The 17,148-nt window shown below is 36.4% G+C and overlaps 1 protein-coding gene across 1 annotated transcript; it reads right to left on the bottom strand.

Annotated features, from left to right (window-relative positions):
* Window positions 1–1,375: 1,375 nt before the first annotated feature.
* Window positions 1,376–15,415, bottom strand: mcoln2 (mucolipin TRP cation channel 2). Its single transcript, XM_052124546.1, has 14 exons — window positions 15,323–15,415; window positions 13,516–13,675; window positions 13,201–13,374; window positions 12,586–12,739; window positions 12,338–12,416; window positions 12,119–12,215; window positions 11,934–12,033; window positions 11,695–11,807; window positions 11,026–11,175; window positions 9,162–9,263; window positions 8,166–8,288; window positions 7,575–7,781; window positions 6,849–7,003; window positions 1,376–2,218 (listed from the first exon to the last, which is right to left on the bottom strand). The coding sequence occupies exons 1-14, from the start codon at window positions 15,412–15,414 to the stop codon at window positions 2,182–2,184; spliced, it is 1,743 nt and encodes a 580-aa protein (XP_051980506.1). The 5' UTR covers window position 15,415; the 3' UTR covers window positions 1,376–2,181.
* Window positions 15,416–17,148: the final 1,733 nt, after the last annotated feature.

Below are 17,148 nucleotides of genomic sequence, written 5' to 3' on the forward strand. Positions count from 1 at the left end.
ACTGCCCATGCCATGACGCACCTGAATGATGCAAACAAGTCGATCACTCTGCACTCTCAAACCATTAAAACAAAGTCTGTAATGTTGCGATTCACCTCAAAGCTGGTTGGATTGGTTCATGCTTTACAACTCTTTAATGGAGTATTTTATGAAAAGTCTATGGATAAAATTAATGGGGAAAATACTTCCGGAACCCAGACGGCTGAAAAAGTGGGCAGGAACTGTTGCACTCTATAGGATCTAGGGGGCAATGCCCTCCCAAGACCCCCCACCACCAAATTACATTCTCTTATAAAAGGTGTTAAAAACAAGGAATTAATTAATGAACCAGGTAAATTACAGAACTTGTGTCTGGCTTTGTGTCTGGCTTTGTGCCTGGGTGTGATTTCACTTCTTATATAAAGAAGTGAAGCCATGGTCATAGAAACAATCTTCACAAGAATTCGTTTTCACAAAATAGGTATCGTTTGAAAGCTGAGATGATTAACTTTACAATGTGCTTTGAAATTTGCAGACAAATAAGAAGTGTTCTGCTTTGATCATTTGTGAAAAGTTTCACACTACATATTGAAGAAAACATCAAACTCATCAGATAGCGGTGTCATATGTTGTTGGAAAGTTCTCTAAGAGTGGAATACAACCTGCCTATTTGTTTTACTCACAGACAACAATATAGCGAGAAATAGCTAAGTATACGTCTTTGACATTTATGTTGGTGTTGTTTATATGCCATGTTTTCTCTTATAACTTCACAAAAAAAACATTGAGCCCACGCACAAGGTAATCAGATGCATACTGTAGATCCTTAGATAATCCACATGAAGCACAATGTTACATATGGCCACCAGGAGATGGCGCCAAGTGCATGACACAGAATCGATGCAGACTCATTGAGTGAAATGGCACTTATTCTGTGAAATCATGTCTGCATGCTGTGCGAATCTTTAGTCATTGTTGTGTTTGCATATGTAATTATTTCTTATGTACAATTATGATGTTATATTTGTATGGGGAGGCTTTTGGATAATTTTTGAACACTAGAATAAATAATTGATTGCTTTGTCGTATCAACACAACATTTTTCTCAGTTACAGTTGACATGATTGGGAACAAAAAAACATATTCGGTGACACCTTATTTACACCCAGAGATTTATGTCAAATCTATTGTGACTTGAGTCTCCGAATTTATAATAATCTGAGTTATAAGCCTTTAATTTTGGCTATACCACTGAATCAGAAAATCTTTAAAAACAGAGATTAAACTGTTAAGCACTCACCGGTAATGTGATATCTAATATTATTAATTTGATAAACAAGTTTTATAAATTGCACCTTAGCAAACAATTAACAACTTCTAAAAAAATGGAAGAAACTAATACAAAAAAGGTCTCTTTTATTGTGCAATTACAAATACATTATTGTTCATTCACTCACCCACTCAACCGGTCTCCAAATGAGCAATTGCTTACAAAGAAAGTCACGTATGAACTTGTCTGCTTTCACTGCTTTTTTTTTTTTTTTTTGCTAGATGGTGAAATTAATAAAGGCATAATGAGCTCATCAAAAAACAATTCCCTACACCAAGACAAAAGTTACCTCAGCTGTGTGAGTAATGCTCTCTTGATTCTAGAGTATCTCACATATAGCAATGGTTCCTTGCACATATCATGTATGAATCAAGAAGAAACATTTTTGAAATGTCCCATTGTCAAAAGGACTATATAAAATAAGTGAAATTTGAAAGTGCTTCTCTAATGTAAAACAGTCTCAAGACAGACAATCCCTTATGACTAACAAATAAATAACTTACAGTTTTCAACATTAAATAGGGATAATTTTACAAATTAGCTGCATCGTGATTTCTTGTCTTTGAAATATAACCCTACAAAAACGTTTCTTTTTTTTCATTTTTTGTCCCTAATTGCATTGTTGTGCACTTTACCAGATATGATTTGGGATTTCTCAATTCTCAAAAGGTCATACAAGCTCTGTCCTTTCACACAGATGATATTCTTTTGGCATGTTCATTCAGCTCATATTTCCTGTGCAGAACATGAACCATGCGCATGAAGCAGTAAACCTGTTCAAAGTCCCGCAATCTCTCTTTTAGTCAAACTTCAATGAGTTCTGCATTGTGGTTTGAAGCAGATTTGACAGAGTGTGTAATTGGTAGCAGTGGTCAGCCGATTAGAATGATAGTGTCATCTTTGGGAACTCTGCAAAGAGAGAAAGCATAAATTAGGTACACTTAGAGTTGTTGTTTGATTTACTTGAATGGAGGACCTTCTGGATGATCTTGTAGAAAATCCTGCTCATCCACTAAAGTTTACTTCATGGTCACAAGCTAAATTCATCATAGACTTGGAAAGGCAAAGGGCCATATTACCAAAAGTTCCTATTTTAAATTAAGATTTGACAAATTCATGTTAGGATTTTACAATTTCCACCATTAGTAAAAAGATAGGCTTTTGAGATTTTACACAAACAGAGGTAACAATGATAGCCATGGACAGGGTTTAGCACCAATAACAGCTTGAAGTTAATGGATAATAAATTGATTTCTCATTGTTTTACATTCAGGATTCTGCAGTGCTTGTCTTTTAAACTTTGTATAAATTTAGATTGGTTTTAATTTATACAATGTCTTGCAGTTTCCAAAGGAAGTATATCCAACTAATTTACCAAAACAGACTGTCCCTGTGTCTTCTACATATATAATATGACTAAATACCCTGTGTGTATTGGAAACTCTAGATTGACAATAATGTTTTTTTCTATCATGATCACAAGGAAAGTCTTCATGTTAATATCAAATGTTTATGTGCCCTGAAATCGACCCCAATCTTCTGAGTTACTAAAAAGTACAATCTCCCACAAGACTTTTTCTGTGCCGCAACTGATGGCGTGTTGCATCGGAAGCCTCTGTGACTTTGTTCTGTTCCTATGGAAACGAGGAAAATAATAGTGTTCATTTAATCAATGATGAGCACAATTCCAAAGTTGTAATTTCCATCCAAGATTTGGGTTTGTATTAGGGCATATTGTTAATAAAATATCCTGTTGCCTATATTACATCATTACAACTAAAAAAGGCTCTTACAACTAACTTTTTGCACCACCCTGTGGACATTTCACCTGGAAACTGGAGCTCAAACGTGTCCATACGTTTAACAACAATTTCAGCTTCGCCCACTGGGGACAGTCATTCGAAAGCTCATACTGATTTTAGAACTTTCGTCCTACTGTTGCCAAAAGCAAAGTGATATCAGTCTGATTTTACATTAGAGGCGGTACACAGCAAAATGTAGCAACAATATTTACCTGCAATTTCATTCTAATAACTTCTGATCTGCTTTAAAGTCTAAAATGCTATTTATGGCACATTTCAAAAATGCATTTATCATAGTGGTGATAAAAGATGCCACAATCAATGTCGGTCTGAATCCCTCAAACAAAGGGAAGCGACCCACTCACAGGTTAACCAACTTGGAAAACTCTGTTTTACTTTCAGCTCAAACTTTTTGACAAAGATATCCACAGAACATTTTGATACATTAAAAGAAAGGAGGGATTTTCAAATGCTAAAGTGAAACCAAATACAATCCAAATATAATATCTATGTTGAAACTCACTGTAGTGTAAGACATTAAGTAGGTGAATGACTTTTAACCGGATATTTAGACAGAGCATCAAATTATAGATGGGCTTCCCCTTATATCTGACTCTCCCATTGAGGAATAGTCACAAAGCAAGCAAACAATAAATGCTCCTTGTGGAGTTCAGTTTCACATCTGCCCACTGGGTTTTAACCCAGGTCAAATAGAGACTTTACCTTATGATATAACTATGATATGACCATGTGGTAGAAAGAAATGGAAACAGGATATTGGGGAACTTGTAGCAGGCATCACAATAGGGTATTTTTATTTCCATTTTCTTGTTTGATTTTATTTTTTTTGTTTAGAATATTGGACTGTGCTGTGTAAGGAACAGCAAAAACAAAAAATGAAGGCTCTGGTGAAGTTCTTCTTCATTCATCACTTAGAGATAGAAAGAAATCCGAAACAGTCAAGTAACAGTGTACTGTTTGCAAACATTTGGACACCGCCCATGCCGCTGGTGTTGGCATATAAAGACACATTTAAATGGTAAATGGTCTGCACTTATAGCACCTTTATTAAACTTAGCAGTTACCAAAGTGCATTACAATGTCCTATTCACCCACACACACACACAAATGACGGCAGAGTCTTGCCCTAGGACACTTCGGCATGTGGGCTCGGAATCAAACCACCAACCCTGCGATTAGTGGCCGACCCTCTCTACCACCTGAGCCACAGCTGCCCCTAAGACAAGATAAATACAAGACATCTTGCCAACAGACTACATGTAAAACATTAACCAATAGATTAAAATGTGACTTGTGTGTTATCAATTAATATACAACAGTTAGCTCTGGACCTCGAATCTGATTGGACGAGAGATGTTCCATGAGCACACGTCTCACACCATCAGCACTCACTGTGTGTATCACTCCGCTTGTGTTCATTCTCGTTCTCTCCATCCATCCATCCATCCATCCATCCATCCATCATTGTTTATCCAATAACTTGTTAGAAACAGCACAAGCTGTGATATTTTTTAATTACTAATGAAGGCTTGGACGCATCGTTTGGTTTGAACAAGCAATGGCAGATTCTGATCCTTCATGTAAGAAAGTAGTTCCATGCACAAATGTTTTTTACTTGTTAATTGAACTGTTGTATATAAGCAATATCACAATTGTGCTATATGGCCCTAAATCAGCACTGTTGTGATTTACCTAAAGCACTCTTGCTCGTGTGATATTGCTTAACTACATGCCTCTTTATGTTGGCCTGACAAAAACAACATCTTTTTATTAAATAAAATACATCCATAAACAAAGACCAAAATATTTCGGTTAGCGGACAATCAGATATTCAAAAAAATCCCACAGACTTACACTGGCAGAATGTTCAAATAGGTCAAGATTCAAACTGTAAAAAAAAAAAAATCAAAATGTAAACAAATACACTTGCCAGATCTTGATTTTAGGTTACAATATATCTATCCATCTATTTACAGTGCTGTGGAAAAGTATTTGCCCCATTCTGATTTCTTCTGTTTTTGTGTGTGTATATTATATATATTACTGCTTCAAAAATTCAAACTAAATCTAACATGAAACAAAAGGCAGAGTAAACACAAAATACAGTTTTTAAATGATGAATGTTATTTATTGAAGCAAAAAAGTTATCCAATACCAACTGGGCCCATGTGAAAAAGTATTTGCCCCTTAGTTACTAAATCCCAAAATCTAATAAACCGCATTCATAATGGGTTTCAGTTGGACTAGACACACCCAGGCCTGATTACTGCTAGCCCTGTTCAATCAAATCAACACCTAAATAGAATTTTTTCAGCAGCATGAAATTGGCTAAGAGGTCTCAACCAGTAGCACACTATGCCAAGATTAATAGAAATTCCAGAAATTATGAGGAAAATGTGATTGAAATACATGAGTCTGGAAAAGGGTTACAAAGCTATTTCAAAGGCTCTGTGACTCCAAAGAACCACAGTGAGAGCCATTATCTCCAAATGGAGAAAACTTGGCACTTCCATGATAATGCAAATCCCAGACAGCGAGTTTAAAAGATGCTATTTATTATTTGATACCAAGTGACTAGTATCGAGTAGAATACATATGAGATCAGTAAAAGTAGTCAGTAAAAGCGGTCTTTTACTGAACTCCACTCAACGATTTCCAATAAAATATATACAGCAGATAATGTGTAATTTGTCGTGTTCATATTCAGCATTTATGGCGCTAACTCGAACACGCTATACATGGCCATAATATGCACGTATTACCACATTAAAACATTTTGTGAAAAGAATCCACATAAGATCATAAAAAGGCTTATATATATATATATATATATATTTTTTTTTTTTTTTTTAAGAAAGATACTGCAAGCCAGCACTCCAGTGCGTTCATGTTGACTGATCTCAACAGAGTTAAGAAATTTACTGGGAAAAGATGGCAGCGTCAAAGTAGGTTGAGCATTGGGTCACACACACGATTATGTTGACCAATGGCAGTAAGGTGCTTAACAGCCGGTGCAAAGTTTTCCTTAATGTTCACGCTAGCAAGCGGTTTATGAACCACAGCAACACACTCCAAAACACATTCTTTTTGGACAGATTTTGTTAGAAATGACGTACAAATCTTGTGTTGGCTTGTTAATTCCCACTAGATTGCATTAGATTTATAGCAGATTTAATATACTAGTTGTACTTCTTTGGATTTGTACCGATTGTTAGCTTACCATATAATCTAACCAGACCTTGACATATGGCCTTGTTAGGAGATTATCCATTTTATTTGCTTCACCTGTGAGTGGTCAATTTTTTGGCTCATCAGTGTTTGTATATAAAAAAATATATATATTTATCAATAGAAATATTACAGATATTGATCCACCAAAATGGCTAGATGGTTTGGAAAGGTTCCCATAAGAGCAACAGAACATTGCTATTCTGCATCAACTGTTTTAACAGAGGCATGCAACAATAATGGGCAACAAGGGGATACATGTTTTTTCTTATCTAAACTCTTGCTTGTTTATACTGCAAGTTCCTGTAAAGCGAGGGGAAGCCTTCTTGTCTTTTGCCACCAGAGAGCATTTCTCTGTAATCAGCACTTTGCTGGGTGTGTCTATCTTTCTCTCCTACCACTAACTCCATTTCTCATGCCACAGTGGGCTAAACCTCAACTGTGGAGGAAACACTGGAGCCCTGCAGCTCATGTCTGCAACTGTATACCTTTTGCAGCAACACAGCATTACAGAGGGATGGATGGTCTCGGTTTCTCCACTCTCCATTCCAGCCGCCTCCCGCCGCTGGAGAGGGAAACACTCCTTCTGCTCCAGCAGGAATCGCTGGAGCTCGGTCATGGGGAAGCCTGTCTTTTGGTAACCCTGGTCAAAATAGAGAAGTTGATATAAAAGCGCTACGAGCAAGAACTCCATGGCTTTGTTCATTGAATTCTGCTGTATGTAATGCAGTACCAGAGGATTATGTTTCTATTCAGTTATAAAGAATATAAACAGATCCCCCTGAAACTCATTAGCTATGTTTGGGATAGAAAGCCAACTAAACAAACAGCTTTCTGAATAATACACAGTATATCCTGTAAAAAAAATTCAATAGTATGTGACCCAGTATGTATTATGCAACATTTCAAATAGTATTATGCTACATTGTTATACATGACCACACTACATTACATGTTTGATCCTATTGGCGAGCAGTCATCATCTTTGAAATAAAAATCAGCAGAAACGCAAGTCTAGTTCATTTATCACACTGGAAATTGAGAAGTAGTATACTAGTACTCTGAATTATTTTTGGCCAATGATCTACAATGATCTACTTATAAGATCTCAAAGCATGTTTGCTAACCACTAAGCCACAGCTCTGATAAAACTAAGAAACTCTTGACATCACTCACAGTACCCAACTAAGCTTTTGGACATATAGCTGTGGTACCTTGATGGTCTCATAAGCATCTGTGATGAGGGCGATGAAGAGACTGAGCACCATGTAGATGAAGAGGGAGATGAACGAGTAGAGATACGCTCTGCTGAACAGCCACACCATTGTGTTCTTTTGCTCAAACTCCGCAAACGTAGGGAACATGTCATCCCCATTGACTAGTGAGAAAAGGCACTCTGCTACACGACTCAAACCTTCAAACTAACCCACACAAAAAACAAGAAAGTGAATTTGGAGGAGAGAACATGTTTAGGAAGTGTGCATGAGACCAGAATGAAATATAAAGTTTTAACAAAGCTCTCAGGAATACTTGATTCTGATTAGGCAATGATGTGAATCCCTCAAAAAAGGTGCTTTGTATGGTTGTCTCACAATAACTGTTCATCTTCTCATCCAGTACTTTTGGTAAATGTCAACATATACTGCCATCTATTGGTTAGGATGAGAAATTACAAATATTCTAACTTTCAAAATTCTCCACAAAAGGTTGCATTCCCAAACAAACAAATGCTTTTATGATAAAAATTTACCGAATTATTCTTGTTTTTTTTAGATTGAGGATATTTATCCCCTTTCTGTAGGTACCTTCTCATGGTAGGGTCCCAGAACGATCCATCCACAGAAGGTGTAGCCCAGGTAGATCATTCCTGCACAGCAACAGAAACGCAGGACCTTTGGTAAAGCTGCTCGCATAGTGAGGATAAGCACCTGTGATGTCATAAAAACATTTATTAGGGCCATAATACATGATTAATATAATGCAATCAATGTTGTTGTATAACCTCATATCAATAAAACACAAGCAACTTGACATAAGGTGCGTCCCAAACCACACACTTCTGCACTATTCTATTGTCTACTGCCATTTTGCTGTGTAAGTAGTGCGAATAGTATGTTTAAACTGAAAACGCAGCAAAAAGAAGTGTACGTTAAGTACCCGGATGATGCACTTTTTCAACCGTAAAATGGAGTGTGGAATGTTGGACACTTCATGCACAAAGCAATCGCAGCTTGCTGCAGATAGCAGAAGAGGGGGACTTAACTGGCAAAACAATTGTAAATAATGAAGACTATAGCAGCTAGCGAAATTTCAGTGGATACAGCCCCTTACCAATGTGAGTTGAATGCTTTACCATCACCCCACACTGTGCGAATATGCATGTTGTTTGAGATACAAATGTTGAACTGAGGTAACTGGCTAACGCGTTAAACCTAGCGACAACATATCACATGCGTTTGGCACGTCACTTCCGTTAGCTGTTAAACGCAGAATGCTTCTGTGTAATATTAACCATTAAGTGTTCCATTTGGGACAATCCTACACTTTTAAAATTCACACACTACATGGCTGAGTGCATAGTATATTTTATAAGTGCATAGTATATAGGGTGTATGACACAGCTATAAAAACTAGAGCAGGCAAGCCCCTCCTATGCTATATATTCCTGGCAGATGCTGTTGGACAAAACTAACGTAAACATTTGAATTAGCAATTTTTACAATTTTAGACCATAATGACTACATGTATTTTATGCACAACTGTCATTATAATGTGGTGGATGCTATGTTATTTTGACTTACATTGTATTTTTGGAAGTATCCCAGATATCTGATGACACCCACCCACACCATTAATGTTGATGTGCCCAAGAAGATACTGCACACATCATAGTTAGTCAGACTCTGGAAGGAGGAGGAACAAGCATGATTCAGTAAATATTCACTGAACTTTAATAAAATAAATACAATTAGTTTAATGGCCATGTCTTAAATCATCTAGCATCATACTTCTAAAGTCCAAAGATTACCAAGTCTACATCTCTGAGGGTTAGTATCCATCTATTTGTAGTATCTTTAATAATAATTCTTACATTTATATAGCACTTTTCTAGGCACTCAAGTGCTTTACATAGTATTGGGGGAATCTCCTCAACCACCACCAACACCAGTGTGTGGCAGCAATAGTGCACCAGTACGCTCACCACACACCAGCTATTGGTGGAAAGTAGAGTGATGTAGCCAATTCAGGGAGGGAGATTATTAGGGGGCCATGATACATAAGAGCCAATGTGGGGAATTTGGCCAGGACACCAGGTTTTATTCCACTACTCTTTGCAAAAGGTGCTCTGGGATTTTTAATGACCACAGAGAGTCAGAACCTCAGTTTAATGTCTCATCCACAAGATGGTGCTTTTTTTTACAGCATAGTGTTCCTGTAAATATACTGGGGCATTAGTACCCACACAGATTACAGGGTGAGCACCCCCTGCTGGCCTCCCTAATATCAATTCCAGCAGCAACCTTAGTTTTCCCCAGGAGGTCTCTCATCTAGGTACTGGCAATGCTTAACCCTGCTTAGCTTTAGTGGGCAACCAGTTGAGCGCTTCAGGGTGACATGGCTGCTGGCCATATCATCCTGCAATATTTGTATTTATAGTATCTTTCTATCTATACTACTGTATCATTTCTTTCTATAGTATCTATAATATATATGTGTGTGTATAGTATCTTTATATCTATAGTATCTAACTGTAGTATTTATAGAATCTATTCATCTATAGTATCCATCTATCTGTAGTACTACAGATTTCTATAGTATATAAAAGTATCTATTTGTCTATCTATAGTACATATCTATCTGTAGTATACATATACACTATCTGTCTATAGTAGATGCCTTTTTATCTATAGTGTCTATGGCATCAATAATGTCTGTTTTTCTATCTATATTGCCCATCTATAGTGACTGTCTTTTTATCTATAGTATCTATAATGTCTTTCCATCTATGGTATCTAGTGACTTTCTGACTTTAGTATCTATAGTATCAATAGTGTCCGTTTTTCTATCTATACTGCCTATCTATCTATATTATCTATAGTGTCTGTCTTTTTATCTATAGTCCATAGTGTCTGTGATTATCTATGATATCAATAGTGTTTGTCTTTCTATCAGTAGTGTACATCTATATTATCTATAATGTCTATCTATCTATAGTGACTGTCTGTATGTCTATCATCATAGTTAGTCAGACTCTGTGGAAGGGTATGGCACAGGTATGATTCAGTATATATTCCTTGAAATTTAATAAAATAAAATTAGTTTAATGGCCATGTCTTAAATTACCTTGCATAATAATTACAAAGATTACAAAGTCTGCATCTCATCTCTTTCATTTCGTGTCATGTTGACTCACTATCTACTGTTTAGTATTAATATCTATGTATCTATAGTATCCAATCTTTGTATAGGTTTTGTAGTATACATCTGTAGAATTTATAAAATCTATTCATCTATAGCATCTGTAGTACTATCTATAGTACCAATACTGTCTGTCTTTTTATCTAGTGTCTATCTGTCTTTCTATTTATAGTGTCTATCTATAGTATCTGTCTGTCTGTCTGTCTGTCTATCCATCTTCCTATCATTTTGGCAAAATAAACATACCTTAGCCTGTATTTCCATTTTCAGTATTGATCCAATGATGGCCAAAACATCACTGATAATCACCAAGATGTACCAGCCATTTAAGAATTCTTTTTGGTCATCTTCACACAATTTATGATTAAAGTTCTCGAGACAGAATCTAGAAAACCGCTGCAAAAGGAGGAAATGTCATATGATTGGCAGGAAACACTGACAGGGCACAAAAATATCAGAATAGAATGAGTTCACATTGAGTCACTGTATGGCAGTACATAAAAAAATAAAAAATACAACAACTGTTGTAGATTTAAAAAAAACAAAATGTATCTGTGTAGTTGACACACACCATGTCAAGATTTTACGCTATAATTTATTTGTATAAAAGAAAATATACATCATTTAGGTCACCCTTTTGGCTTCAGTAGTCCATCTTAAATCGTCCTGTGGTGTGACAAATGAAAGCACAAATATTCCACGTAGTCCTTCAATTAAAATGAGATTTGTGAATTTCATGTCATAAAATCTGCATGCATTATATATAAAATCATTGGCAAAACTGTGTTTAAAAGGGTTTAGATGGAGTATACTGTAGCATGTTACACCACAGGACATGTGAACTTCCCAAAATTATTTAAAATGGAAACTACCCTTTTGTAGTGGATTGGCAGACCCGGTTTAAATGAGATTTACCTGTAGTAATCTCACAGCAAGTATAATGGAACGAGTGCAGAGCACTGCAGAGATCAGACAGATTGCAATAACAAAGCCATCAAAGACCAGGAGATAGTGTGTATTCTTCTGAGCTGCAAAAGTCAAGTACACCACATTGACCAGTTCAAGTCCACATATGACATGAAAAACTGTTATTTATTACAATTAATCATCAACTATAACTGAGAATTCACTGTAAGGGATAACTCTTTCCTTACCAGTTCCGGAAATCTTCCAGTTTTTGCACACGCTACTAACAGCATCAAAATCAAGGGTCAATTTCACCTTCCCAGTATGACAACCGTTATCAAAGACAATCTGCATAAAGTCAATTCATGGATTTATTTTGCAATATAAACAAATCATTTTGAAATAATAACTTTTTTTGGCATATGAATCTTACCTTGACTAAAAATGTGTAACAGTCAGGCAGCTCATGCGAGCGAACAGTTTGCAAATTGATTCCTTTGAGCGCAAACGTAATCTCAATATTGACAAGCCTGTATTTCAAACAAAATCCAAATACATGAGCCATTTGTGATGCTTTTTATGTTCCAAAATAATCAACAGAGCTCTATTGTTTCTCTTGTTAAGTTTAAATGTTTTGTTTAGGTTTCCAAACCTGTAAAAGTCCAGCTCGAAAAATGATTTATTGTTCATTCTCCATGTTGCAGCAGACTTTGGGTCAAGAGTCAAGCAAACTGGAACAGACAAAAATGGAGAGTTTATGCAAACGATATGATATATGCAACTTGCGAGTGGTGTTTGCTCATATAAAAGTCACTGCCATGTTTGCAGGGTGTTGTGGATGTTTGCCAGGCAATACAGTATGGGGTTGCTAAGGTGTTCTGTGTGAGGTAAATGAATAACCTGTTTCAAGCTGGGCATCAATATCATAGGATTCCTCTGAGGGCTCCACGTTGCCCCTCTTGTAGCTTTCTTTACAGATGAGCATGGGCAGAAATGTGCCATTCTCCTCAGCATAATTAACAGGACCCATAGACAGGTTTCCTAACTGGGAATACTGTAGTAGGGATAAAAAAACTTTATAATGCATGTGATTTATTTGAATTGTCCAACAAAATTGATATCTAAACAAAAATAATTCTACTGCAAAATAACCGTTTTTGGGGGGATATGGGACCACCTAGGTCATTTTCAATCGCCCATTGGGCCCACGGTTGTTTTGATCCTTTTGACCACCCACCCCTGCAACTTGTTTTAAAGGACAGGCTACAAGACAAAAGTTCTAAATAATGATTTATTTTATTCCCTTTTGTGGCATTCACAAATTGTAAATACATTATACATTATACATTATAGTGTCCTACTAAAACAAAAAGGTAAATGTCATGACCATCACATCAAGATTAAACACTTAAAAATCAATCTGACAAATGCAAAGATGGCAGGTCATAATAAATGCTGATTAAGTGATGAAAGAGATGAAGTAAACAAGCACATGGATGAAAAGTAAATACAAACCTGATCTATTACATAATATAAACTATCGTATACATTCTGTTTGGTGTAGACAGCTATACTGTAGTCATCTTCATCCATGCCACTGTAGCTCTTCAGAAACAAATTCTTAAATGCCATCAGGTTCTCCTCCTTGTAGGATACCACAAGCTGGTTGTTTAGTCCAAATAGTATGAGCTTTAAAAAAAAAATAAGGAGTTGAATTTTCTAGAAAAGTTCTCAAATGATATCTTAAACAGTACGATTACAGTTAGTCATTATTTACAAAGACACAATGACCACATTAAGGCACGCACTGGCAGGTAACCCTATAAATACCTGGAGTGTAATCATGAATATTTTCAAAACTTGAACCGCTAGTTTCCATGGTAACTGTCGCCGGGCTCTGTACTTCTCGCAAGGGCTCATGAAATAAAACCTCAGGTCATCTCTTAGTATCTCCTCTGTTATGGGATCAGTGGCCATGGATGTGGAGGCACTATTTGAAAAAATTACATATATGCACTGATCAGCCACAACATTAAAACCAACTCCCTAATATTGTGTAGGTCCCCCTCATGCTACCAAAACGGCCAACCTGCATCTCAGAATAGCATTGTGAGATGCTATTCTTCTCACCACAATTGTACAGAGCAGTTATCTGAGTTACCGTAGACTTTGTCAGTTTGAACCAGTCTGGCCATTCTCTGTTGTCCTCTTTCACCAACAAGGCATTTCCATCCACAGAAATGCCGCTCACTGGATATTTTTTTGTTTTGGCACCATTCTAGGTAATTCTAGAGACTGTTGTGTGTCGGTTACAGAAATACTCAAACCAGACCATCTGGCACCAACAATCATGACATGGTCCAAATAACTGAGATCTATTTTTTTCCCCCAGTCTGATGGTTGATGTGAACATTAACTGAAGCTCCAAACCCATTTCTGCATTATTTTATGCACTGTCACGATTGGCTGATTAGATAATCGCATGGATGATTGTTGGTGCCGGATGGGCTGGTTTGAGTATTTCTGTAACTGCTGATCTCATGGGATTTTCACACACAACAGTCTCTATAATTTACTCAGAATGGTGCCAAAAACAAAAAAAACATACAGTGAGTGGCAGCTCTGTCAATGGAAACACCTTGTTGATGAGAGAGGTCAACAGAGAATGGCCAGACTGGTTTGAACTGACAAAGTCTACAGTAACTCAGATAACCACTCTGTACAAATGTGGTGAGAAGAATATCATCTCAATGCTATTCTGAGATACGGGTTGGCACTGTTTTGGTGGCACGAGGGGGACCTACACAATATTAGGGAGGTGGTTTTAATGTTGTGGCTGATCGATGTGTGTGTGTGTAAAAATATATATATATATATATATATATACACTTTAAACCTAGCTTAATTTTAAACGAAAATATTGAATGAATAATAAAAAATAAAAAAAATAAAAACAGTTCATGCACAAAGTTCATGTCAATTTGTATAAAATTAACATTTGTGTGTATTAAACACAGATGATTTAGATTTGCAAAGCAGATTTATAAATATTACTCATATCTGGAGTATATTCTCGTTAAAAAAACAATTTTTTCTACATTTTGTTTATGAAACTAATATATATATATATATGAGCACTGACAGATGCTAAATCAACTTTGGGTGACAAATTACTCATGTGACAGAGTTCTGTTTAGGATAAGGAAGATGGTAGGGGTCAATGCTCTAAAAAGGAAAACAGTTCTGCTTAGTTCCACAATGTATTTTTAAACTTTAACTGAGCCTTTATAAATAATTGCAAGTATGCATGCACAGTGTATCTACATGTTCCTTTCAAACACTAACAGAGGATCAAGTCCAAGGCTGTACTTGTATGCACAAAAAACACTGACAGTTGTTGACATGTTGCCGTTTTTTGACATAATATGGTATTAATACACAAGTTAAAAAATTATGAAACAAATCATCTTTGAGCAAACAGACATAGTAGTTTTGTTTTGCAGTGTCATGAATATTATTAGATCTCAAATGTTATTACAACGGAGCACCTTTAACAAATTATCTGTATATTTAGCCTATTTTATAATGCAAAAATATTCATATTTCAATGTATGCAAGACTTTTTTGTTTAACTTACCTTTGTACGTTAGCCTCAACACCCTGGCAGTACATATCAGACAACTCCATGTCAGCTGTTATGTAAGAGTGCTTATCAATGATAAAGCGCATTTCCCAGACACATACGTTCCTTGAACACAGCTGAAGCGCGTTTAACAGTAGACACGCCCACTGACCACTCAGGGACGAGGAGGTTTCCATGTGGGCGTGGTGTCAGTGTAAGAAATAAAACGTTCTTTCATTAGCTCTCGGTCAAATTCTAGACTAGTAAAACGTCACAAGGGGTCGATTGAGAAACATTTTTAACCTGTTTTGAGTCTCATTTTTGAAATGCTAATATGTTTACACACAACAACAAATGTGCTGTACACCCCTTAAACTCTTGTGCATTTTTGGGCTGCCGCCTGCAATTTTTCACACTCAAATTTAATAGCTCACCATTTACACACACTGTGGACTAATTGCAAGAAAATGTATTTATTTTTTTAGAAAAACCCCCAAAGGAAAAAAGTCTCAAATTATTAATAAATAATATTGTGTGTTTATAATCTTTTGATAAACAGAAAGTAAAAATAATAATAATAATAATAGGCTAATAATAATACATATTGTCCCAACTTTGTAAGCTTGTAATTCAGGGCTGGTATTCACAAAGATGTTTATATTACCACTAGGAGTTCTCCAAAGAGTTCCTAGCTAGGAGCTTTTGTTTAAAATCTATTCACAAAAGTGCTAAGAGCCCGTTTTAGTATGGAAATCTTAAGATTCCATACGCTGAGCCACCACTTAGTGGGCAGTGGTGGCTCAGCGGTTAAGGCTCTGGGTTACTGATCAGAAGGTCGTGGGTTCAAGCCCCAACACCACCAAGACACCACTGTTGGGCCCTTGAGCAAGGCCCTTGAACCTATCTGCTCCAGGGCGCTGTGATCATGGCTGACCTTGCACTCTGACCCCAGCTTAGCTGGGATATGTGAAAAATAAATAATTTCACCATGTATATGCAGAAATGTATGTATAATGTGTGACAATTGGTCAAATTAAATTAAATTAAGATAAGAGTAAGTCAGAGATGACCTTTTTGCTATGGATGACGTCACGTCTTACTAGCCACTCTTTTAAATCATCCTCGGTGATTGGTAGACAGGGAACCACTATCAGCTAAGACAGACAACACACACGGCCTAAAGTTGGGATAATGTACAGAGTTTGCCAATTCAAAAGAAATTGGTACTTTAATATACCAAAGTGGCATTCAACTGATCACAAATTATGGTAAGGTCATTACTGATGTAAAAAACAGCACCATCACTATTTGAAAAGTTGAAAACAGGTCCCATTTCCAGCAGCCATCACTCCAACACCTTAGCCTTGAGTAATCATGATAAATTGCTAATTTGGTTCCAGAAAATCACTTGCCATTATATCAAACACAGTTGAAAGCTATTTGTTTCATTAAATGAAGCTTAACATTGTCTTTGTTTTTGTGTTGGCACAGTATACAATAGACTGGCATGTTTTAAGGTCAATATTAGGTCAAAATGGCAAAAAAGAAACAGTTTCTCTAGAAACTTGTCAGTCAATAATTGTTTTGAGGAATGAAGGCTATACAATGCTTGAAATTGCCATAAAACTGAAGATTTCGTACAAAGGTGTACACTACAGTCTTCAAAGACAAAGGACAACTGGTTCTAACAAGGACAGAAAGAGATGTGGAAGGCCAGATGTACAACTAAATGAGAGGATAAGTACATCAGAGTCTCTAGTTTGATAAAGACGTCTCGCATGTCCTCAGCTGACGGCTTCATTGAATTCTACCCGCTCAACACCAGTTTCATGTACAACAGT

The sequence above is a fragment of the Xyrauchen texanus genome, chromosome 50 (assembly GCF_025860055.1).
Source record: "Xyrauchen texanus isolate HMW12.3.18 chromosome 50, RBS_HiC_50CHRs, whole genome shotgun sequence".
In the NCBI taxonomy this organism is placed as follows: domain Eukaryota; kingdom Metazoa; phylum Chordata; class Actinopteri; order Cypriniformes; family Catostomidae; genus Xyrauchen; species Xyrauchen texanus.